Source organism: Puma concolor, chromosome B3 (assembly GCF_028749965.1).
Source record: "Puma concolor isolate L17-30 chromosome B3, mPumCon1.1.hap2, whole genome shotgun sequence".
Classification (NCBI taxonomy): Eukaryota; Metazoa; Chordata; class Mammalia; order Carnivora; family Felidae; genus Puma; species Puma concolor.
The window spans coordinates 123,481,835-123,507,079 of record NC_141672.1 but is presented as its reverse complement, the minus strand read 5'-3'; the positions used below and the strand labels follow the sequence as shown (position 1 = coordinate 123,507,079).

Here is a 25,245-nt window from a genome sequence, read left to right as displayed (position 1 = left end):
ATTTATTGATATCTCTCCTCAGGGGAGGGAAAGAAAAACAAAAATAAACTAATGGGACTACACCAAAATATAAAGCTTTTGCACAGCAAAGGAAACCATCAACAAAACAGAAAGACAACCTAGTGACTTAGAAAGGATATTTGCAAATGATATATCTGATAAGGGATTAATATTGAAACTATGTGAAGAACACAACTCAACATAAAAAAAAATCTGATTAAAACATTTGTAGAGAACCTGAATAGACATTTTCCCAAAGACATACAGATAGCCAATAGAAATACAAAAAAAAAAAAAAGTTAAACATCACTAATTATCAAGAAAAACATCAATCCATCATCCATTAATCATCAAAACCACAATGAGCTATCACCTCGCACCAGGCAATGGCAAGTATTAAGTATTAAAAAAAGATAAGAAATAACAACCGTTGGCAAGGATGTGGAGAAAAGGGACCCCCCAAGCACTATTGGTAAGAACGTAAATTAGTGCAACCACTATGGAAAACAGTATGGAGGTTACTCAAAAAAATAAAAATAGAAATCCCATATATTTCAGTAATTACACTATGGACATTTACCTGCCACCCCAAATGAAGACCCTTATTCAGAAAGATATATGCACCCCTATGTTTATTACAGCATTATTTACAACACCCAAGATATGGAAGCAACCTGCATTCATTGACAGATGACTAGATAAAGAAAATGTGATACATACACATACAATAGAATATTACTCAGCCATAAAAAGAAACGAATTCTTGCTATTTGCAACAATATGGATGAAATTACAGGGTAATATACTAAGAGAAGTAAGTCAGACAGAAAAAGACAAATACTGTAAGCTTTCATTTCTATGTAGAATACAACCAAACAAGCAAGCAAACAATAAATAACAGACTCTTAAATACAGAGAAGAAACTGGTGGCTGCCAGAAGGGAGAGGGTGGGGGGATGGGTGAAATACATAAAGAGAATCAAGAAGTACAAACCTCTAGTCATAAAATAAATAAGTCACAGAATGAAAGTACAGCACAGGGAGTATAGCCAATCATATTATAATATTGCATGGTGAAGATAATGACTACACACATCATGGTAGGCTTGAGTAATATATAGAATTGTTGAATCAACATGTTGCATAGCTGAAACTAAGAGAACATTGTATGTCAATTATATATCAATTAAAAAAATTGTAAATTAGCCATGGACAAAACAAATGTAATGGTTTTTAAAGAGTATTGCCCACCATGATAAAATAGGATTTATATAAGGAATTCAAGGATGAATCAGGGTAGGGAATTATTACATCTCAATTACAGGTTAAGTTAGGAAAATGAGCAAACAGAGAGTTAATTAATAAACTACTTTTACTTCTGATATGTAAAGAAAAAGTAATCTAGGGTCAGTTATCTGATTTATAATTAGTTGTTGAATATAAACTCCATAATTTTGTGATATCTGTGTTGTTCAACTCATGAGATAGTTCCCAGAAACTAATTTATAGTGTATTTATATTTTTTTGAAAGAGAGAGTCAGAGCTCAAGTGGGGGAGGGGACTAGAGAGACAGAGACACAGAATGTGAAGCATGCTCCAGGCTCTGAGTTGTCAGTACAGAGCCCAACGTGGGGCTCGAACTCATGACCCGTGAGATCATGACCTGAGCTGAAGTTGGATGCCCAACCAACGGAGCCATCCAGATGCCCCCATAAATATATTGTTTTAATGGAAGTAAAAGAATGAGTCATAATTACCGTAAACTGAAAATGCAAATCATGTTTCATAGTGGGATGCAAGAAGCACTCTTCTTTTAACAAAGAACTAGGAAATACTGTACATTATTATCCCTACTGTGTTTCGTTTTCTGAAAGCAGAAATCGATGCAATAAAACAGGAAATAGAAATAAGAGTAAAACTAATGAAAATGAACACAAAAAACCCATCATTATAAGCATTATGATTATTAGACTAAAATTCTGAAGATTACTAACTAAACTGTAAGCCTGGATGGATATGATACTGGATAAATGCCTAAACAAAGAGCTATAAACAAATAGGTTATAGCTTTCCCACATATCAGTAGAAGACAGTTTAAAAATAACACAAAAATGATCCCATTCCTAACAGTATCACACATAAAAAATAGGAATATCCTTACCAATATATGAGACGGCTGTCTGAAGAAAATGATAAAACTGCTACAAGTCATGAATGAAGACATGAATGAATGCAGAAAAGTCACAGTTATGTAGGAAAGATTGAATATAGTATAGCATTTGTTCAATGTTTATCGAGCGTAATTCCAGCCAACATTTCAAACTGTATTTTTTAGAATTTGCTAAAACAAATGATTGTTCATGTGGAAAGATAAACTGGTAAGTATAGAAACAAATAGCTGACTATTTGAGAAGAAAAAAATTGAAAAGCTGCCTTATATACACCAAGATAAATTCTGATGGATTAAGAACCTAAATGGAAAATATAAAAATAAAAGTACTACAGAAAGAAGAATTAGAATTTAAATTTAATTCTCATACAATATTTTTTTTCCACCCAAGACAATAGTAGATTTTTGGGATGGAACAATAAATAAGACAGAGACAGTTCTTTTCTCAGAGAATTTATATTCTCATGTTCCCCACCATCATGGGTAATTACAAAAGTCAATAAATAACAAGACATTGACAAGATAATGTTAGATCTGACTAAGTGCTATAATACAAATAAAACAAGGGAATAGACAATCAGAATAGGATTCTCCTTGTGGAGGTGACGGTTGAAGTGTCTTCAATTATGTAAGTACTCTATGATGCCAAAACACGAGTATCTACAAGTGAAGTATTACATCCAGCAAAGAGCATGTGCAAAGGCCTTAAGACAGGAATATCCTCATCCTTGATATTTATGAAGAGTAGAAGGAAGGTCTGCATACTAGAAGCATGATAAAGAGTGAGTGCAAGAGTCAAAGAGTAACAGCCATGTCAGATGGTCTCTTTGCAAATCAGAAGATGAAGAGGTTTCATGGTTTTTTGTTTGTTTTTGTTTTATTTATTTTTGAGAGGGTTGGTGGAAGAAGGAGGGGCAGAAAGACAGGGAGACAGTGGATCAGTAGTGGGCTCTGCACTTACAGCAGAGAGCCCGATGTGGGGCTCAAATTCATGAACCATAAGATCATGACCTGAGCTGAAGTCAGACGCTTAACTGAATGAGCCACCCAGGCGCCCCGAGGTTTCTGTGTTTTTAATTAAAGTATGAGGTAATGTCATCAAATGAGAGTGGTGGGAGTGATTGAAGTGAAGGTGTGAAAGTGTCCTTAAAAACAGGGGAAGAATGAATGGAGCGTAAGAAGGATACAATTTTATGAGCTTGAATTTAAAATGGAACAAGTGATTTTAAACAGGTTTGAGGAATGAAGTAAATAGGTTATTTACAGTAGCCAAATGATAAAGTCTGAAGCATGTGTCACAACCCTAAATATGTAATTTATTGCTGATAAGAGTAAAAAAAATTGGCATAATCCTTTTTAGAAAGTAATTCATCAATATGTTATTTACTTACATAAAAGTAACTGGGAACCAGAGACAAAACGGGAGTTTGGGAATTAAGCACACCTATGCTCAAATCACATCAGTCTTATTAGTTCTGTAAGCTTGGGTCTTTTCTGGAGGAAAAAGATGTCTGATCAGAACCACCGTAGGAAATACAGTTTCAGAATAAGATGGCAGCCAAACCAATTAGGTGACTTAATTTGAATCTTGTGAAATAAGTTGTAGCTTCATCTTGGCATTGCATTAAACCTCTTAATTATAAAAATGGCAACTTTAACAATTTTAAGTATTTTTAATAGCAAGTGGGAATGTTACAATGTATTTTCCAATATATTTTGCAATAAGCTTTTCATGTAGAATATTGCTATGCTTTTTTGATGAAGATGACTAAGCCTTAGATTCTCAGATGCTTTTTGAAGCAAATCAATTACTATTTTGTGAACTTATTACTAGTTCCTAACATAAGAAAAAATGTTCCAAAGACAAAATGCATGGCCTGAAGAAAAGATCATGTTACAAAGTTTACTCACTGGTGCAGGGTGAGATATTCAATGATATCAGATGATCAGTTGACTGGAAAAGAAAGATGGGAATATTGTAGAGGGATAATGACTCTGCCTTCTTACAGGCAGCAAAAATCTTGAGCCCAGCACCAAAGAAAACACAAAAACTGTGACAGGAACAGGACCAAGATCTATAAGCATCTTAGCCAAGATCTTCCTAGTTCCTGAAAAGGTTTGGCCGCACAAAGGAAATTTCAAAGAGCCCCAGTTTTATTTTAGGATGGTATGAATGCCCTATCAAGAGCATTGTGTCACATCACATGGTGACTGAGACATGTTCACAAAGCTCAGTTCATTGTTTTATTCAGATGAGCCCAAACCAACAAGCTCAAACTAGTGATAGCCCAAGTTTCAAATTCAAGGGGCTGTAAGAGTCATTGAAAAAAATAGCTCATGATTTATAATGACCTTTTGTCATTACAAGAACATGATCACTCTCAAGTATCTGTGTGAGCAGTCATTGGCCACTTTTGTAGAGTCATCAGAGTAATAGATTAATGATTTCCCAGAATAAGACTGAGATGACGTACAAGCCCATGTCATGGACAGCTCATCCACAGCCAGAGATCTTCATCTACGCTCGATAAAGCAAAAGTTCTTATTGATCCTGTACTGCAATGGCTGAATATGAATAGCAATAGGAGCCTAGAGGAGTTAAATGGTGACTGACCTACCAGAGTAAGCTACTGTGGTTTGGCTGGGTATAGGCCAATCCCAGTCTCCAGTGGGGAGATAAATCCAACCTTAATGTCTCAGGGATATAGCCAGGACAATTAGTATCTCAGGGATATAGCCAATAAGAATGCAATCCCTATTGGGCTGGACCTTCATCAGCAGCACCTGCTTTTAAGCAGGAGATAAATAATAATCCTAGTGCTCCATAACCCTTAATGGGAATTTAACTCCCTAAAGTCCTCAGCTGCACCAGACCTCATTCAGGCTCATGCCATGGTACCTAGTACCAAAAAGATATAATGTGTCATTGGGGTTTTATACACTGGCACATCCTGGGTTTGCCATGTCACCAACATGATTCAGTGATCACTAAAGTAGAAAGAGAGCAAAGAGAAGGTAGGATTTGGGGCCAAGAGGAGGATAGAGGGTTTCCTATCAATGTAAACACTCACAGTGTTTTTAACCCAAAACACAATACTTATAGTGTGAGTGTGTGTGTGTGTGTGAAATAGAATATATAAAAATGTTACTTCAGTTCACAAGGAATAACATGGAATATGTATATACATGAATTCAATAACATTATTTTGAAATACTAATGTGCTTTTTGTCCAAAAATTCAAGTCAAACTTCAACTTCAAATTCAAATTAATTTCTATAGCTATTTGTGATTTTTAAATCTAAAGGCAGAAATTTCTAGATTAGTCAATTTCAAAAGGAATCAGATGGCACCGTGTAGCTGTTAAGCATATGCAGAATGTGGCAGTCTGTTGTTTAGAGATTTTCTTTCTGACAGCTTGTCCAGGTCCATAAAGATCTAAAGAATTGTTTCAAAAATATGAGGTTCTAAATAAAGACCTAAGGAGTATATTGAGACTGCATTTGAATAAAAACAGCTATTTATTTAGAAATCCATTTACTGATTTAAGAGGTTGCTTGAGATGTATAATGGATGTAATTTGACTGGAGAGTAGTTAAAGTTATTGTACCAATTTTATTATTGAAAACTTTCCATGGGCTTATTATATAATTACTTTATATATATTAATATTATTATATTAAATAATATATAAATATTAATATAATATAAATATATATATTTATATTTATACAGGCAGGGTATTAGCTAAAGATATAGTTTTATTCTCTTGGCTTTTCTTATTCTTGTGTTTTGTGTTGTTAAATCCAGCAGTTTCAAATGGAGCTTGAAAATTTATTACAGTTCTTTCATTCATATCATTCTGTCTGCTATGATCTGAATGCTTAAGTGCCCCCAAAATTCATATGTTGAAATCCTATCCCCAAAGGTGGTGGTATTAGGAAGTGGGGGCTGAGGTCATGAGGGTGGATCCTTCATGAATGGGGTTAGTGTTCTTATAAAAGAGATCCCACAGAGCTCCTTTCCCCTTTTCACCAGGTGAGGACACAGTGGGAATGTGCCTACTATCAACAAGGAAGTGGGCCTTCCCCAGCCACTGGCATCTTGATCTTGGATCCAGTGTCCAGAAATGTGAGAAATAAATACCTGTTGTTTATAAGCCATCCAGCTTATGTATGGTATTTTGTTATAGCAGCCAGATAGGCATTCTCCTAACAGTTAAAGTTTCAAAGGAGGCATACTAAATTTTCTACCTCTGGTAAGAAAATAAAGAACACAAAAATAAAAATGGAGAGAACCCAAATAGCAAATTTTGTTTAAAAAGGCAAGCCTAGGCTTAATTTTTATTGATATTGCTTCTTTTTGCTCTTCCCCCCACCACACACACATACAGTTTTTCTATTCATTTTGGCGGGAGGTGGGGCAGGTAAATGAGGGACATGACTCTTCATTTTATGCTCACATGGTTTCTGGGTAACCTTTCGTAAAACTGATGTACTTCTCAGAACCTCTGGAGTTTTGCATCCATTTTTTTAATTTCCAGGCAAAAATGAAAGAGGCTTAAAATGCCCCAGAGAAACATCAACCTGAAACATCAATTATTATAGTAATACCATAGGTTGGTTGACATGTACCACTTTTTTTCCTCCTTAACGTTAAAAAAAAGTCTGATTTTCACTAAAATCTGACTCCTGTTCTATATATTGCTGTTTTGAGAAAGTCACTCAACATTTCTTCTTAAGGCAATGTTAAATAAACCCTTCCCTAATTTGAAGCATGAAAAGTCAGTGGTGTGGATTTAAATGTATGTTGCTATGATTTCACTAAGATCTATTGGAATCTTAGTAAAAGGCCTATGGTCTCACAATATTTTATGATACATATTTTGTTCAAGATATCCACCATCATCCTCTCAAAACTGTGGTAACTCCTAGAAGATCTCAAAAGCACTTTTAGACCAGGAGATCAGGAAAGACACACGTGCACACATCCACACCCACACACAATTACTCTAAAACAAAACAAAATAAAAATCATTACAAAATCAGCACAAGAGACAAAAGATTTTTAAGGTCACCATTTAGCAAAGTTGATATTCATAATAATTAGCCACCAACAGTGGTGGAGCATTATGGGAAGGTCTGGTGGTTTCCAGGGCAACCAGGAAAGCCCAGAGCCTCTTCAGGGTTCCAGGCAGCAGTCCGGTTTCCTGATTCAAGTGATTTCATTATGAGACCTGGTGAGATGATTCTCATCAGGAAGCTTTGCATTTAGTCATTCCCATAAATATTGGTGACACTACCTCATAAAGCTCTGAGGAGACTATCCCATATAATGGCAAAACTAGACAGTTTTTTCACCTCAGCAGCTTTGGGACAACTTTATTGAAAGCCTCTGCAGTGTCAGAGCAATATTCATTACAGCCTTTGTGGCTATGATATAGGAAATCCGTCCTCAGAGAATCTGTGCTCTCAGATACGGCAATGCGATTATTTAAAATCAGTCCAAGGAGATGGTTTTTCCCTTGTGTGATGACTATTTATAGTAACAGTAATACACCAAATCTTATAAGAGGTGTGTGTGTGTATGTGTGTGTGTGCGCACGCGCGCAAATCTCAGTGTTCCGTGGATGTCTCCTAATTAATCTGAGGACATGGCCTCACTTCCTATAATCATCTCAAGTGAGAAATTCAATGCCAATGCGTCATGCAACTGCGAAATTAGCCCTGAAAAGGCAGACAGACCTGAGCCCGTACAGCACCGTCCCATCAGGGTGAAGGCGGATCATGCGGTTTTTCACTGTCACTCCATGCACAAATGACTTTTTGTCATTTAAGAAATATGTGTCAGGCACCCATAGCTGGTCAGCCACTCGATTGTCAAGCGTGAGGTTGAGAGGGATCCCAGAATAGGCAAGCCTTTTATCTCTCCAATATTGTTGAAAATACATGGTTAAGGTGTAATCCTGGGGGGGGAAAGAAAAGGAAAAAGTTAGTTTGTGCTCAGCCACCGGCGTATTTCCTCCATGACTGGTCAAATTCAGGTTGGAATCCAGAAGAAGTGGGTATTATTTTCAGGCAGGGTTGGAAGCTTGGTTGCTTTCTTGTAAATGCAAATAAATACTAGGTTTAATAGGTATAAATCATGCTAATAAATCCTCTGTTTTAGAAAAAAAAATCCTCTGTTTTATTTAGACAAGAACCAGACTAGACAAATTGGCATTTAAGCAATAGCCACACAGACATAAGGGACAAAAAATAATTTTTAAAAAGTCATCATAATATCAGGTTGCTGGCAGGACCCTGAGCCCTCTCCTATGTCCTCCATCTCCCACCAGACACACATGTGTCTTCACCACCTATGGCAGAGGACCTCTATTTACAAATTCTCTCTGCAACATAAGCCTCTTTCCTCTCCTACCCTCTGAGAAGGCTGTAAATACAAACTCTGTAAACATACTTTGGCGACCCAATGACCTGTGGGAGGTCTCTATGCCTTATTCTTTTTTTCTTCTAGGACACCATTTCTATACTAACTAGGCCATATCATCACCTTGAGATGATGATACATTCGTCTGGGAAAAATGGGAGCCTGTAGCTAACGCTGGATATAGGAGAAGAGAAATGGACCATGGTATAACCCTCACAGGCTTGCCAACAAAATAAGCACATATCTAGGCAGATGATCCTACTGTTTTGGTTTGTTTGTTTGTTTGTTTGTTTTGGGATTTCTTTTGTAAAGTCATTAATGTAGTAAGAAAGAAAGAAATCAAGCTGAGCATGAAAATTCTATTTTTAAATTTCTATTCTTTTTGGCAATCAATATTCAAGTCTACAACAATCAAGTCTGAAAATTTGGTAATATTCATGGGACATCCTGAACCCCACTATATAAGAATCCAAACTGAAAACCCCACTATATAAGTATCTAAACTCTCCAACCAGGGAAGGAAAAAACACTGTTACATATAGGAACTTCTGAATTCACACACTTACAGGTATCTGAAAACATCCTGGCTTTGTGCACAGTGTGAGAGGGGATTGCAAATCAATTGAAGAATCTATCCTAGACACAGGTCTTATGACATCCTATGCAATACTCATTTTACTGACTCACAGGGCAGTTCTCAGTTCTTGCTAATCTAGCAATGCCTATTTATCACTGACCTCAAGAGTGTTAGAACATAGAAGCCTCTGAAATGTCAAAGAACACACCTGGATGTTTTTCTCCAGGTGCTCACAGGCAAGGAGGTGACAAAAACCAATGCATTATAAATAACTATAAATAGAATAAGTTTTAAACTATAAGGGCCATAAAAAATCAGAGGAGGGGAATCAAGAAAATTCAAATGGGCTGAGGAGTCTTTATAGAGGTTTCATTTGCAGCTTGAAGGAGAGATACTATTTGTGTAGATGAGAAGACACAGAGAGGAGTTCCCCACCCCCCAGGCACTTATATGGGCAGAGCTCTGTGCCTGGCATTACCTGTGTGAACTGTCCCCCAGCCCACCTCCCATCCTCACAGAGCAGGTAGCATTAAAGAAACACCTTGGTTAGCCAGATATTAGATAGGGAGCATGAAAAAAAAATCATATGAGGGTGCTGCTTTTATTGCATTGATGAGAATCCTTGAATAGTTCAGTTTTGCTGGAACTTAGAGTTCAAGAGGGGAAAAGGACAAAGTGGTCAGCAAGGCTGGATTCTGTGGCAGTGACCAAGAAGGTGGAAAAACTTGAATGTCAGCTCCATAGCCAATGAAAGTCATTGAAGGTTTCTTTTTTTTTAAATTTTTTTTTTTTAACATTTATTTATTTTTGGGACAGAGAGAGACAGAGCATGAACGGGGGAGGGGCAGAGAGAGAGGGAGACACAGAATTGGAAACAGGCTCCAGGCCCTGAGCCATCAGCCCAGAGCCCGACGCGGGGCTCGAACTCACGGACCGCGAGATCGTGACCTGGCTGAAGTCGGATGCTTAACCGACTGCGCCACCCAGGCGCCCCCATTGAAGGTTTCAAGTAGCAACTGACGCAACCAAGTGTATTAATCTTGTCTTTTATTTTATGTTTTCCCATGTTTTAACATCTGGACCGTGGTTGACCTTGGAGGGACTTCTCTCCCTCCTCCAAGGGCTAGCTAATTCCTATACATAACAAACAATCCCATTAAGCTCTAAACTCCAAATTCAAACCAACCAATCCAGAGCTTACACCCCAAATGCCAGAGCTCACATCCCAAGTGCTTTCTGTATTGGGCTTTCACACTCAAGGCCAAAACATCATCTATGTCCAAGTACCAGGCAACTACAGACAGTCTAGACCATAGGGCCCACTTTAATTACTGAAACTAGCCAGTCCTAAGCCTGTTTATCCAGCCTCCCCCGTGCCCATTCCTTCCCATGGAAACCACCATAAAGGCTCTTGCCCACAGCTTCCCTTCTTTCCTGTGACTGACCCTGGTGCTTCCCTGTGTGCCTCACGTCCCCTGCAATGGATTGTGTGTCCCCTTCTCTTGGGGTCTGTGATTAACAAACTATCTTTTCAATGTCAGCTGCCTCTTGATCTGTTGTGTCTGCCATACCTAAATAATAATACAACCTATTTTAAACACAAAATTGTGGATCAGGAAAATCAGGTGTGATCAAATGGGTGGAGAGTGTTTGCTGGTGGGTGATAGGGAGAACAGGTGGAAAGGGGGTACAGGTTAAGGAAATCCTAAAATTTCACAGATATTAGGCTTGATGTGAATGGACCCACGAAGAGTGCAATCACATACCCTGCATTAGCAGAAACGATGGTTAATGTAGGTGGTGCATCTTTAACTAAAACATGCAAAGTTTTGGTGGCATAAGTTGGAAATCAGCAGTAGCAGCTAAAGGATTTTCAATTTGAATGTAATGCTCCAAATTACATTCTTATTGAAATAGAAGCATTTCACTTGCTTCTCTCTTTGGTTTCTAAGCCCACATCCTACGCCTGAGTCATGAAGTCTAGCACTTCTCCGAGTTTCCTTCCAACTTGCATTCATATGGGTTGCTGTGAGGTTGTAGGGAATGTGTCATTTTGCCCTGGGAACTCAGTTGTCATCAAACTTGGACTCTGGGTCTTGTGCTGTTCTCCACACAAGCAGCAGTACATCTCAATTTTGGTCTTGGGTTTTCTGAGGTGAGTTGAGTGGATTAGAGTTGGGGAGAGCTTATGTCGTACAGGGAGAAAACTAGTATTTAAATTCAAACCTGCTGTATCAGCTGTGCTTTCTAAAGCAATGGCATCATTACACCAGTGGGGACACTAGTCAGTATCCCACTTCTTTCTCCTGTACAGACTGGCAGACAAAGGAAAGGTGACAGCAGACAAGTCCAATCCTCCCTTTGCTCTCTTGTGCAGTTGGGGCAGTTAATGGGAGATTTTAGTATTAAGTGGGCCACAGTACTGACTCCTGTTTTGTGCAGTGGTGAGCACCATGCACGATAATGTCAGCAGCAATTAACATGCTCTGATCTCTTGGTATGTGCTAGGCCTTATGCTAGAGTCATTTAAATGTAAAACAGGGATTATCAGTATTCTCACTATCATCCCCCATCGATGAAGAAAAATGTTTTAGAAAGCTCAAGTAATTTGCTTCCTTTCCCCCATGCCCCAATAAATAGGAGTAACTTGGGGAAGTGGGATTTGAATTTGGGGCTCCCTCCCTGGAGGGTGTGACTCTCAACCTCAAAACAAAGCTCCTAAGGACAGAAGCTAAATAGTTCTGCATAATACACTGAAATGAGCTTGGTGGGAGGATAGTCTGCAAAGATATCTTGGTTACTAGAGAATCAAGTCATGTAAGATAATTCAGCTTTTGAGAGGAATAAGAATTGTGGCACCACTAAAGCCCCATCATTGCAAATATTTAGTACAGCTGCTATGTAGGCAAATGCCTTGTGAAAGTTTCTTTTCTTTAGGGAATCCCAGACAAGTTTATGTTTTCCACATTCAGAGGTCCCCAGGGTCTTCATAAGCCCTCCTCACCTTCTTCCTGGAGTGGTCACCACCAAATGTGGGGCAGCTTGGGGGGTGGGGTTTGAGGGAGATCAAAGAGAACAGGGCAGAGGCCTTGAAATGGCATTTCTCAAGTGCAGGGCTTTCAGGGGCTCCAAGGTTCATGGGGAATAGGAACTAGTGAGTCTGATACCAGTGGCGGATGCCAATGTCCTGGGCCTCTGCAGAGCTCACTGTGTCCTTGGCTTTCATCTTTCCTGCTCTGACCACATGATCCACTTGAGCACAGGGAGGTGTCTCCAGTCACACTGACAAGAAATCTCAGACACCAAAAGCTTCTGCTAGGGTGAGAGAAAATTGTAATGGTCTCTTCCTCTCCCATCCCTGCCCTTTGCAGGGGAAACTAAATCTCCTGCAGAGAGACATTAGGGAGGAGTGGGTGTGAGGAGGGGTGGGGATTAGGGAGGAGTGGACTGTGGGGAAAAGCTGGCATTAGAAGGTAGGGGGGTCAGAGCAGGTCAGAGTGAGAGGTGGGCCCAGGGTGAGGAAAATCAAGAGTCTGGAGGACAGAGGCTCAATGGAATAGTGGACTTCTGGGAAGAAAGGGCAGCAGGGAGCAGCCAGGATCAGCAAGGAATGCAGAGGAACAAGGTGCAAAAAGGGGTGGGACATGGGGAGAAGCAGGAGTCTAGGAGAAACAGGCTCACGAGAGTAGCGGGTATCCAGGAGGGGTGGGACACAGGGAACCATCAAGTAAATTCCTTCACCATGCAGTGCAATGGGAACAGCCTCCAGAAATCTCACCCTGGGAGGGTGGGCTTAAATAGATTAGCACACAATAGGAAAAGACAGTCTGTTTCCTGGCACTGATCCTTGGCTATGGCACAACCAGCCATATCAGCACATTTAGACAGAGCATGCTGGCAGAAAGAGGAGGGGTGATGGCCAAGAGAGATCAAGATTTATGGAAATAGCTGCCAATGGAGTGAGCCACATGACAGAGGCCTGTGTTGAGAAGACACAGAATCTCCTCATCTGTGAGGCCTTCATGGATTGAGAGGGATAACCTTCACTCCTAACCCTGTCCCAAATTCTTCAGACCTAGGCTCACAAAGTTCCTTCTGGATATAATATGGTATCACTTTATTTTAGAAGACTGTGCTTTGGGTGGTGGTTGAGATTTGTAGTACTTAAAACATTTATAAAACATTCCTCCCATAAAGTAATTTATGGACACATTGGGTGTGTGTGCATGGATAGTAATACCATCTATTGTGTTAGCAGGCCATTCAACAGCCCTGGGTACTCTGAGAACATTGGGTTTCTGGTTTAGATGCAGTTACAACCCTGGAATGTTTAGTTGGGAGGCTGTAAGGAAAGGCACTGATTTCCTGGACCTTAGCCCCTTCAGCTGCCAGCACCTCCTACCACCTCTGCTTCTCTATTCCCTCAGTAGTCCAGCCCCAAATCCTTGCCAGGGAAGTCAGCTGGAAGCCCTTGTAGAGCAACAGTCCTTGGCCTCCCAGGTTAGCTTAGCCACTTCTTCACTAGTGGAGACTCAGTTGTGTCCCATATCTAGTCACAAATGGACTGAGATGTGTGTGTGGTGGGGGGTGGGGGAACCTGGACCCAGGACCCCTGCTGAGACCTTCTAAGCCTCTAACCTTCCAGGTTCATCTATATCTGAGATGGTTGTCCATACAAGGAAAACATCCAGCTCTCTGATTTATACTGTGACAGATTCCAGTGGGGACTGTAGCCCTGGGATATGGGATTCAGTGGAGAGACATCAAGCAATAAGGAAGAAAACCCAGGAGTTTCCTCATCCAGAATTCTCTAGTCCCCTAGGACTCAGAATTCTCTGGGATATAATGTATAAATGTGAATTATTTAATTATAGTTGGTTTGAACTATGGTAACTCATCAAAATCATTAGATAAGATTCTATGTCTTGAATTTTTATGTGTCCTATAAAAGGCCTATAACAAACTTTAGATCAGCATGAAGAAATACTGAAGAATTGTATTCAAAACAGTCTTTCTTTAAAAGAATCTTACAAACAAAATAATTCAATTAAGAGATTGTTTATTCCTTGGGTCTTTTGCCGGGGGAATCATTAAGCCCTCTGATAATCTAATGAAGTCATGGTCCCTCTCTCTTCTCTGTGTGTTTGTGTGTGGATGTGTGCATGTGTTTGTGTATCAATTCAGTCAGCATACTAAAGTCCACTGAGGTGCATTCCTATTGCCTCACAAAGTGAGAACAAATAAAATAGTAAGTGGAGTTTTCAAATTTTTTTTTTTTAATTTTTTTTTTAACGTTTTATTTATTTTTGAGACAGAGAGAGACAGAGCATGAATGGGGCAGGGGCAGAGAGAGAGGGAGACACAGAATCAGAAACAGGCTCCAGGCTCTGAGCCATCAGCCCAGAGCCCCACGCGGGGCTCAAACTCACGGACCGCGAGATCGTGACCTGGCTGAAGTCGGACGCTTTAACCGACTGAGCCACCCAGGCGCCCCGAGTTTTCAAATTTTTAACACATTTAGAATATGCATAATTTCTGTCCTCGAAAAAATATGACACAGTTGTCAGGTTTTACCCCAGATTACAAAAATCCACTTCATGCAAAAGTCAGAAGCCAGAGTTCCTGGGTAAGACACCGGCCCAGCCCAGGGTCCTATGGTTTGGAGCCAGTGGGCTGAGATAGCAATGGGGAGGGGAGCGGGCAGGAGGAGATAGGCAGTCTGAGGCTGCTAGGAAAGGATTGCTGACACTCATAGCTCCAGAATCTCCAGTGGCTGGGGGCAGGGAATAGGCATTCTTAAGTATGAGTCACTCACCTGCCAAGCATTTACACATAGGTGGCAATCCTTTGAAAAATCTCCTGGGAATATACAAACAGCAGCAGCAACAACAACAAAAATAACAAAATAAAACCTCAGCCCATCTTTTGGGCACTCAAGCAACTCAAATAAATTGAAAATTTCTTTCTGCTTGAGGAAATCTCTCCACATTTATCACATTAAAAACAAGAATACATATTCAAAAGTGGAAATACTGCTCATTATTCTGCAATTAAGAAATTGACAAGATTTCCTCAGCACAGGAAATGAAGACAAAATTTACTAACCCTGAGAAAGAAATGCAATCTCTAAACTACATTTAAATATCTAGCTGCAGCTGTGAAAGCCACAGGACACCTGCATTTGCATCTGGTTCAGCAAGTTTATGATACAAAACCTTACAGGTAAGTTGTTCTCAGGTTAAGGAAAATTGTTCTGAAAGTTTACATAAGACCTAGGTGGTGGCAACTTCCTTCTGAGATCAGGTTGGGGGACTCTTGGCACTTCTATTAACAAGATATATTTAGAAACTTCTAATCCATTTTTTTAATGACCTAAAAATGAGTATCCAACATTACATACCTCTCTCCGCCAACAACAGACTTCAGTCCCCATTTGTTGAATCCGTATGTGATCTTTCCTAAGAAAGTATGACCCTCATCTCTTTGCTACCCTCTCTTCTTCCTGATCCCCTTTAAGCATTCACTGAGTATCTCTGCAAGCCAGGAACCATGCAGAGTGCTAGGGACCCAGAGATAAGAAAGACATAATTTGTAACTGTAAGTAGCTCACAATTTAGGAGGTAGACATAAAATTGAACCAAAGAAAATGGAAGTGATTAAGAGAAGGAGCTTTGGAATCAAACATGCCCAAGTCTCAAGTCAGCCTCCTGCTGGCTGGGCAAATGTATGTGAATCATTTCACTTAAGCCCACTTACTCTGTCTGGAAAGACTGCCTGCCACACACTCTTAAAGGCTTAGCATAGTGAAGAGCACCCATCAAGAGTCAAGAAATTTACAATAACGCAAAAGAAGTGTATATTTAAGGGATATCTACTAAGTCTGGGGATGGCAGGGAAGGAAGCTGGTGTGTCTATGAGAATGGTCTGGTCTTCTTATAATTGTTATACCTGCCCAAAGGTTCATAGTTTGTATTTTTTATTCATCCATCTAAATGTTAAATGTATTCAAAGATTAACCAGTCATCTCTGTATGAAATGTAAAATGGCTGATGAAAATAGTTACAAGTTCCTGAGCCTCTATAGCCATCTGAAAAACTTACATAGGATATAAATTACTCTAGACATATGTTTTTCTTTCCATATATGAATAGATATCATAGGTATTTTTTTGAATCTATTAAGTTAGAAAAGGAAAATGATTATACTGACCTACATTCAAAGGACAAAAAAAAAAAAAAAGGTAGTATTCAAAGAAATCAAGAATTCAACATAAGCCAATGAGAACCAGGAAGATGTAAGAGAGATGCCTAGGCTAAATGAGACTCTGACAGGGGGTGATTTGCAGGACGTGGTGGAGCAGGATGCCACTGACACACTGGGTCACCTTCTTTGCCTGGTACTTTACCTGGGAAAGTTACCTAATCACTCTGAGTCTCAGAAATCTCTTGTGGAAAAAAGAAACTAAAAATGGTCATTTTACAAAAGTGCTCTAGCAATTAATTGAGCTAACAATGCTTGACTCATAATAGGCATTTGGAAAATTCTACATTCTCTTCCCTCATCCTAGAGCAGGGCTAGTCATTCCTCAATGAAACCTCCCCAGCACATGATGAAAAATGATCCTTTTTAACAGTTGGACCCTTAGCCCATTATTCCATGCAAGTGCATGCCAAACTGCAAAGGAAAATGTGCTTTATTATTTAGAGGTGCAGGTAAAAAAGACTCAGCCTAATACTTTAATACAGAATTCTCAACATCCCTTTCCATTTTAAAATGGAAAAAACTCTATTTTATAGTCAATTGACCCATCTGTATCCAAAACATGTTCACTAAGTGTTCTCTCCATAGCCCCCTTTAATTTTAAATTGATGGCTCTATATACTTTTTTTTTTCCCCTAGGGGAAGTTATTTATTCTCCCAAACTGGGAACCAAGGCACCAGAAGAAAGAAGTATCTCCACTGTTCTTTCCCATTCCTAGGTTCCTCCATCAGTTTATCTGACCCATTGTATTTTCCTGAGATTTGCATGGATGGATCCAGCTGCCTTTTGAACCTTTCCAAATGCCCCCACAGGCACCCAAGTTCACTATTTCCAAAATTAACTCATCTTTCTTTCTTACCTTATCTTTCTATCCCAAATCTATTCTCATTCCATACCACCATTCTGTACCCACTCACTCATTCTCAACTAAACCAAAACCAGAGGCTATATACCAATCTCTTCCTTCTTTCTCATCCTACATCCAACATTTACTCAGTTACTGGGTTATGTTAATCCTATTTCCTAAATGCCTTCCATATCTAGAACTGGTCCATGAGTTGGCAACAACAGTACAGAGGGTTGGGAGTGTTTCCACTGATGTCCCCATGATTAGCAATAAGCTCCTGAACTCTCAAATTGCATTCCAGAAGAACGCTTACTCATGTCTAGAGAAGACTGAGTCCAACAACAGATCTCAGATACATAGGAGGTTAAATAGAAGAATATATAATATGATCAGATGTCTCACACTCTGTATGGGAAGAGATGTTCCAACTCAGCACAAACGCCATATAAATGAAATTTTGGAATGTGCTTATAAACTGGAGAGTCACTACATATTCTCCTTTTTTCTAAAAAGTATTTATCTGAATAATACTGACACCAGACTGTTTACAAATTATAGTCTGCAACATGTGTGTATATACATTTATATAAAGTTATTATATATACAATTATTATTATGTATATATAATCAGATACATATCTTTATTTTCCAGCAACTATCTTTAATTAATAGGCTCCCAAAAGGGGATGTGATGTCTCTTAAATATGTCACTCATCCAAAAATGCTCCAAGCATTGGATATGAGAAACAGACATATTGCTTGTGCAAAGAACTCTTAACATCTCTATATTTGAGGGATATTCAAACAACTGGAAGAATGTTACATCTGGAGACTTGTGAGTGATTTGTCCATATTCTGACTCTGTGGCATTTATCAAGACTGTGCTTGGGGCGCCTGGGTGGCGCAGTTGGTTAAGCGTCCGACTTCAGCCAGGTCACGATCTCACGGTCTGTGAGTTCGAGCCCCGCGTCAGGCTCTGGGCTGATGGCTCGGAGCCTGGAGCCTGTTTCCGATTCTGTGTCTCCCTCTCTCTCTGCCCCTCCCCTGTTCATGCTCTGTCTCTCTCTGTCCCAAAAATAAATAAACGTTGAAAAAAAAATTAAAAAAAAAAAAAAAAAGACTGTGCTCTTCCCTTGCTTGAGCATGGTGCCTGCAGATGACTATGAGGTTAAAGATTGTATGTCTTTAAATAGTGATGGTCATCTTTTGGGTTGCATAGCTTCTAGAGTTCATATTATTAGATTTGCTGAACTGAGTATCACTTAAAATCACTTCTGTTTGAATCCCTTCAAGACAGAAAACAAGGAAAAATATGCTACAACAGAAAGAAAGGTGTTTATTTGTCATCAAATAAAGGAAGAATATTCCCATTTTAAATGAAAAACCCCTCCCAGATACTTATGCTATGAGAGTTCAATGCCCTTTGCTTTTATATATAGGCCTCTATATCAGGATTTAACAATGGATTTCATCTCCTCAGAGACAAATCATGTAGATTAGTGATGATACATATTTTAAAGTACTTTCAGATTCTAAGAAGATATGCTATTTTTAGAGCGCAAGCCCATTCATTTATGAGATCATGTCTATTTCTGGTTTCTACCCAGAACTTGTTAGGTTATTGTTATTAGATAAATCAACAATATTAAAAATATTATACTCTATAACTAAGAAAATATTGGCTTGATAATCATTCTTTTTCTGAATTGTTATTAATTTCAGCATAAATATTTGGATGAACATTACTGAATGTAATTACATGAAGTAATCCTATCTTCTCGGACAGTATAATCAAGGTATAGGTAGCCAGAAAGAAACTGTGATGTAGATTTTCATACACTCAATCAAGCACAGTGCGTAAGGAAGGAAAAACACAAGCGCTAACTTTCAGATAGGAGAGGAATGACATTTTCCTGCTTTTTACTCTCATTTTGCACTGGATCCCATGAATTATGTAGCCTTAGATAAGAGTAGTAAACTATCCTTTGTCTCACCCATGAGATTCATACCTTCTTCCAGCATCCATGAAACTGTGGGTGAAATCCCAGACCAATCACTGTCCTTGACACACTGTCTTTTGCTTTTCCTTCTGCTCAACTGGCCCATCTTCTTTGTCTCTTACTCCAATTCTTTCTTTTCTTCTTAATGCCAGGGTGCCCCAAGGCTCCTTATTCTGAACCACCATCTACCCAATCAACCAAACCTCCATCACTTTTTTTCTCTATCTGCACTCACTTCCTTAGTGATCTCTGCTAACTTCATGGTTTTACATTCCATCTGTATGCTTAGTATTCCCAAATTTTATCTCCAGCCTGATTTATAAATCAAAATCTACACATCCAGATTTAACTGCTAATTTTACCCTAAGAACAGAACCACTTATAGTCTTCCCAATTCACTTGAAGGTATTCCATCCTTGCAGTTACTCAAATCAGAATCTCCATTCATTTTCTGTTCATCTCTTCCCTCACATTCTACATCAATCTATCTATGACTCCACATTAAAAGGGGACTATGGTTCAGCCACTTATCACTGCTATCGCTACCAGCCTGGTCAAAAACCATCTTTCTCCCCTCCACACTATCAAAGCCTCCTAACTGGTTTCTTAAACCTCTATTCTCCCATGGTCTTCTTCCCAACACAGCATCCAGAATGATTTTTAACAATTTATGTCAGATCATTTGCTCCTGTGTTTAGAAATATACAATGGCACTTTAGTCCACTGAAAATAAAGCCCAGGTGGACATGCTCTGGCCTCTTTTCCTATGCTAACTTCATTTCAGCAACAATACCCTCTTTGTTGTTCCTCAAACAATACAGACATTCTCCTATCTTAGTCATTTTATATTAACTATGTCTTCTGCCTGGAACTCTGTTTCTCCAAATAACCTTCCTCACCTAGTCTGACTTCCTCACCTTAGTCTTTACTCAAATTCACCTTTTGAATAAGCTGTTCCTAATAATGGCAACCTTCATCCCCTGCAATCTTCCGTCCTATTAACCCTGCTCATATTCTAGTGATCTATTTATTTTGTTTTATGTTTATTTTCTTTCTTCCATGCTAGAATGTAAGCTGCATGAGTACAGAAACTTGTCGGTTTTGCTCACTGGTGTATTCCCAGCACAGTGCCAGGACAGTGCTTGGCATATGATAGAGGCTTCATAAACATTTGCTGAACAAGTGAGCAGAACTTCTATGTGACCTGGATTGCCAACATGTCCCTTCATAAAAGTTGTGGATGTGCTTTCACCTGGCATTCCACATTGGTTGATAACCTTGGATCACTTGCAGTGAAAATTTCTTGGCAGTTTAAAGTCAAACCCTAAATCCAGACTAGTATAGCCATGTGATACAAATTCTCAGGGAAGGTATCTCTCATGTCACTTAAAGCCCAGATGAGACAGACACATTTCTTTATTATCTCCCTTTGATGGAATTCCCTTTGGGGAAATTTTTCTTACGATATTCTTTCAATGAGTGTGTGGCCCTTGAGTGTGCCAGCTCTATGAAGACTCAATTTTAACCCTCTGCTGCCTGGTCATTAACACCGACCCAACCAGTCACATACAAAAAATGACTCCAGGGCTTCCAGGGCTCCAAGAACAGTTTCCAACACTTTCTTCCTCAGCTTTCTTTCCAAATCTGGCTATTTTTGTGGCTCCTGGTATTTTCTCTTATTTTCCTTTTAATTAAGTGATACAGTGATACCTTCCAATTATGTTTATTTTGATTTGTTCACCATTTATTTTTTTAACATGATTTTATTTATTTTTTAAATATGATTTTGTTTTCTAAATTTTTTAAGTTTATTTACTTTTATTTTTTTAATTTTTTTTATATTTATTCTTGAGAGAGAGAGAGAGAGAGACAGAGCATGAGTGGGGGAGGGGCAGAGAGAAAGAGGGAGACACAGAATTTGAAACTGGCTCCAGGCTCCGACCTATCAGCATAGAGCCTGACGTGGGGATTGAACTAATGAACTGTGAGATCATGACCTGAGCCAAAGTCGGACACTTAACCTGCTGAGCCACCAGGTGCCCCATGTTCACCATTTCTAATGGTTTTATACTGAGATTTCTTTAGAATTTCAAGTCAACCAAATTGCTGACCACAGAGCCCCCATCCCATCATCAATCCTCTTGAGGCTTGCTTCCAATCTCCAGCCTGATCCCAGCAAGGATGCCCAATGACCTCCAAAGGGCACATCTTTTGTCCTCATCTGACTCAATACTTGGGGAGCTTATAGAATGGCTGCAATTGGCTGTTCAGCTCATGGCTCCTATACTTCCCTGGGCCATGTATATCTCAATGTTTGACTGCCTCAGATTTGTCCCTGTTCCTTCCTTCCTTCTTCCTCTCTTCTGTGGTGACCTCATCCATCCCTAAGATATTTAACAAAATCTTTAGCTAATGGCTCCCTGTTTTTATCTGCAAACCAGCAGATTGAGCACTGATTTCCTTTGAGCACTGATTCTTTATCCAATGACTCTTTTGACAGCTTTATCCGTAGTACCTTGTCTTCTTTACTCTTTCTCTTTCTTATTCCTAGTCTAATTCCAGGGCTCAACCTAACTGCCTTGGATCAGAATTGTAGGAGGCAAGGCCCAGCACTGGTAATTTTAAAAGTTCCATTTGTGATTCTTATTTTTGTATGTAATTAGTCTTTACACCATGAGTTCATATTCTGATCACTATTTTGACTTATAATTACACAGAATCCTTTCACTTCATTAAAATCAGTAAACTCTGTTTCCTAACATCAACAGTCTAAATTTAGAAAGCATGCACATGTGTACTGAAATGCAGGCATATGGACGGCTCCCACCCTGTGCTGCCATGGAGAGTTGAGTCTGTGCTGGGTGAGTTGCAAGAACACAATCTTCCCACTTGCTTCTGAGATTCTAGTGGATGCCAATACATCCTGCTGCAAACCGCTTCCAGCAGTCTCAACAAAAACCACCAACTCTCTGTCAGTAGCTAACATGACAATATGAAGACATGGGTCAGGGCTCTAGGATCACAGCTTTCTGGTGGTGCTTCAGCACAGGTGTCCAAGAACTGTCTCGGAGCATGGATGTCCTGCCTTCTTCCAGGTTCTGATGCTATAAATAACTGTGGCCATCAACCCAATAGACATTGTTACCTTCAACATCACACTGATCAGCTGTTCAGTAAATGAAGAAAAGAAATGAATATTTCAGAATACTTAGTACATGTTAACTTTGCTTGCTGTTTATATCATTTCATAAAGGGTCTTTTTATATCATACAGTGTATTCATACAGTGGTGTATTCATATAGTGTATTTACACAGAAATCCAGCATTCTCGTAATATTCAGACATTCTCGTATAATCAATTTCTTTAAGCCATTGCGTGCTGGTTGTGCTTATTTTAATTCTTCTAATATCTGCTTATGGTAAATGTAAACAGATGTTTCTAATTATTCCCTTTCAGTACTTACGCCTGCAAATCATGAATACACAGGGAAGATTTAGGATTCATGAAGAGAAGGTGAAATATATAGTGCCAACAGGAGTTGGCAAAGGATGATTTTGATTGTTAAAATGCCCATATTTTGCTTTGGAAGTTGGTAAATAAGCAAGAACTATTCAATTATTGAAAAACAGAGCATTGTTGTAAGAAAGCAAGCACACTCCCTCAGCTGGCAGTTGTGGTCCTGGTAAACTTCAACATAGTATCTGACACTATTCATATGCAAATGAGTTCAAAAGAGTCATCAAGCAGCGCTGTGGACCAGCCAAGAGAGCTCTAGCCATTGAAAACAAACTTTTACATAGCATCCAGATGGTGATTTAAAGTAGCAAAATGTCTCTATTCACCAAGGCGCTGTTTAGAACATCAACTATCAAGTTAATTGTACATTTTCCTGATTTTGTGAGTAATGTTGGATATTAAAATACAGGTTTTCCATATGTGACTTGCCTCATGTTGGATAGCAGCTAGAGACTATTTTTAGTATGAGAACAATAATAATTTCAAGTGTCCTTTGTGTTTCTCGATCTCTTGCAGGCTGTCTCAGGATCTGCACAGCTAGGATTTAGTCACAGTGCCACTGATTACACAGCTTGTAGACACATTTTTTTTCCCTTCCCATGAATTTGAAATTGTGCATGCCAGACTCAGTTTTAACACAACCAAAGTTGTCAATTAATTAACTGCTGTGCTAATTAGAATTAGAGTTTATAATTTATAACCAGCAATATAATTAACAGCTGGTAATTTAATCAGTCATGATTCACTTGCTTTATATTCACCTTTAACACTGTGAAACTGTTGGCACTTAAAACTTATAGGGTGGGATGTCACAAAAGCTGCAATCTTTTTTGTTGTCTACTGCTATGCGCCTACTGAAAATGTAACCCCACATCCTAAAAAGGCCATTTGTGTGAGGTTAAATGAAACGTTACTGTGAGTGACAAAACCTGTAATGATCTTTAGACTTACTTCCAGCCTTTATAGCCATTATCAAATTTACTTTTATGCATGACAACCTGTGATGATCTGTAGTGATTTGACAACAGTGCAGGACACGAGCGAGAGAAATAATGTCTGGAACTTCATCACTGTTCCATGATGACGGAACATGTTGACTTTTCAGACCTGAGGCAAATGTTAGGAGGTTCTGTAGAACAGCTTGACAGAGCTGCTCCAGGCACCCTACTTCTCAGGGATGCCCTCTCTCTGGGACAGGCTGGATGAAGGTGAGAGAGTAAGGAAGGAGAACAGTGGATTGACTAGTGTAGCTGAGATTCAAAGATTATGCCAGGGAACAGAACACTGGAATACAGGGTCAGCATGTCCTATGGAATACAAACTCATGGTCAGAATTAAGGTTCCCAGAATTGTACTTTGCCCCTCAGCTATCCATGATTAACTCCCTGGACCTGAGAGGGAGCTTACATCTGCTCTGGTCAGTTTAATTAACACAGGTAAGTCACATTTGACATGTCAAGGGGTGGATGATGATTTCCCAGTCACACCAGTCTATCTACCAGTTTATGGCTGGGCCAGTGCCAGGTGTAGCTGGGCTTCCCTGGATGACAAAGGACAGCTGACAGCAAGATACATACACAGCTGCGGTGTTCTGAAGTAATGAAGTAGCACTAAGAATAAAGAACAAGGAATGCACACATGCACATGCACCCACAAAAACACACTAATATATGTGTGGGTATGTATGTAAATATAAATACACACAAATAGACAATTCAAAAATCATGGGAAGGAAAATGTGTCTATAAGCCATGACTATTCAGCTAAAGAATTTATCTATAAGCAGCACAGAGGCTGAATCCTAGCTGTGCAGCCGAGAAAGCTGAGAAAGACTGTAAAGGAATGAGAAACATAAAGAACACTTTGAATTATTGTGCTCACTCTAAATAAAGTCTAGCTGATATCCTATATCTATATCTATTTACCTATCTCTCTGAATATACGTATTTGCATATATATGTGCATACACACACACATTAAGGCGGTAATAGATAGTTGTATCAATGTATAATTTTTAAATATTGTGGGTTGCTGTAGAAAAGATTATCAGTTAGTCAATGGCCAGGCACTTATTAATTCCATTCATTTATTCATGGACTTAGTCATTCAGTCTTTGTATTCATTCAGTCATTCAACTCTTTCTATTCATTTATTTATTACATTTCCCTAAGTTTATAAGAAGAATACTTGTTATGGGTTCACTCTACAAGATGTGTAACACTTTTATTTAGACCCTCTGTTCAAGCCCCATCTTTTCTCTCATCAAAGTCTTTTAAAGGTCCATCTTTTTCTTTCTTTCTTCCCCCCACCCTCATCATCACCTCTAGGCAGAGCAGTGTACCATTTCTCCCTGCTTCAAGCTAGGTCCTCTTGCCCACTTGTTAAAATAGTCTCCAGTCCTTGTGGTCAAACCTACCTCACTCTGTGTTTGCATCTGTGGCAGCACA

The 25,245-nt window shown here is 39.2% G+C and overlaps 1 protein-coding gene across 3 annotated transcripts in view; it reads right to left on the bottom strand.

The window, feature by feature from the left end:
* Positions 1-25,245, bottom strand: part of GABRB3 (gamma-aminobutyric acid type A receptor subunit beta3) — a 468,180-nt gene that overhangs the window by 64,089 nt on the left and 378,846 nt on the right. For all 3 annotated transcript variants that reach the window (XM_025919405.2, XM_025919407.2, XM_025919406.2), the window contains one exon: positions 7,912-8,132. In XM_025919405.2, the coding sequence (XP_025775190.1) occupies positions 7,912-8,132 (221 nt within the window). The remainder of the gene's footprint in view (positions 1-7,911; positions 8,133-25,245) is intronic.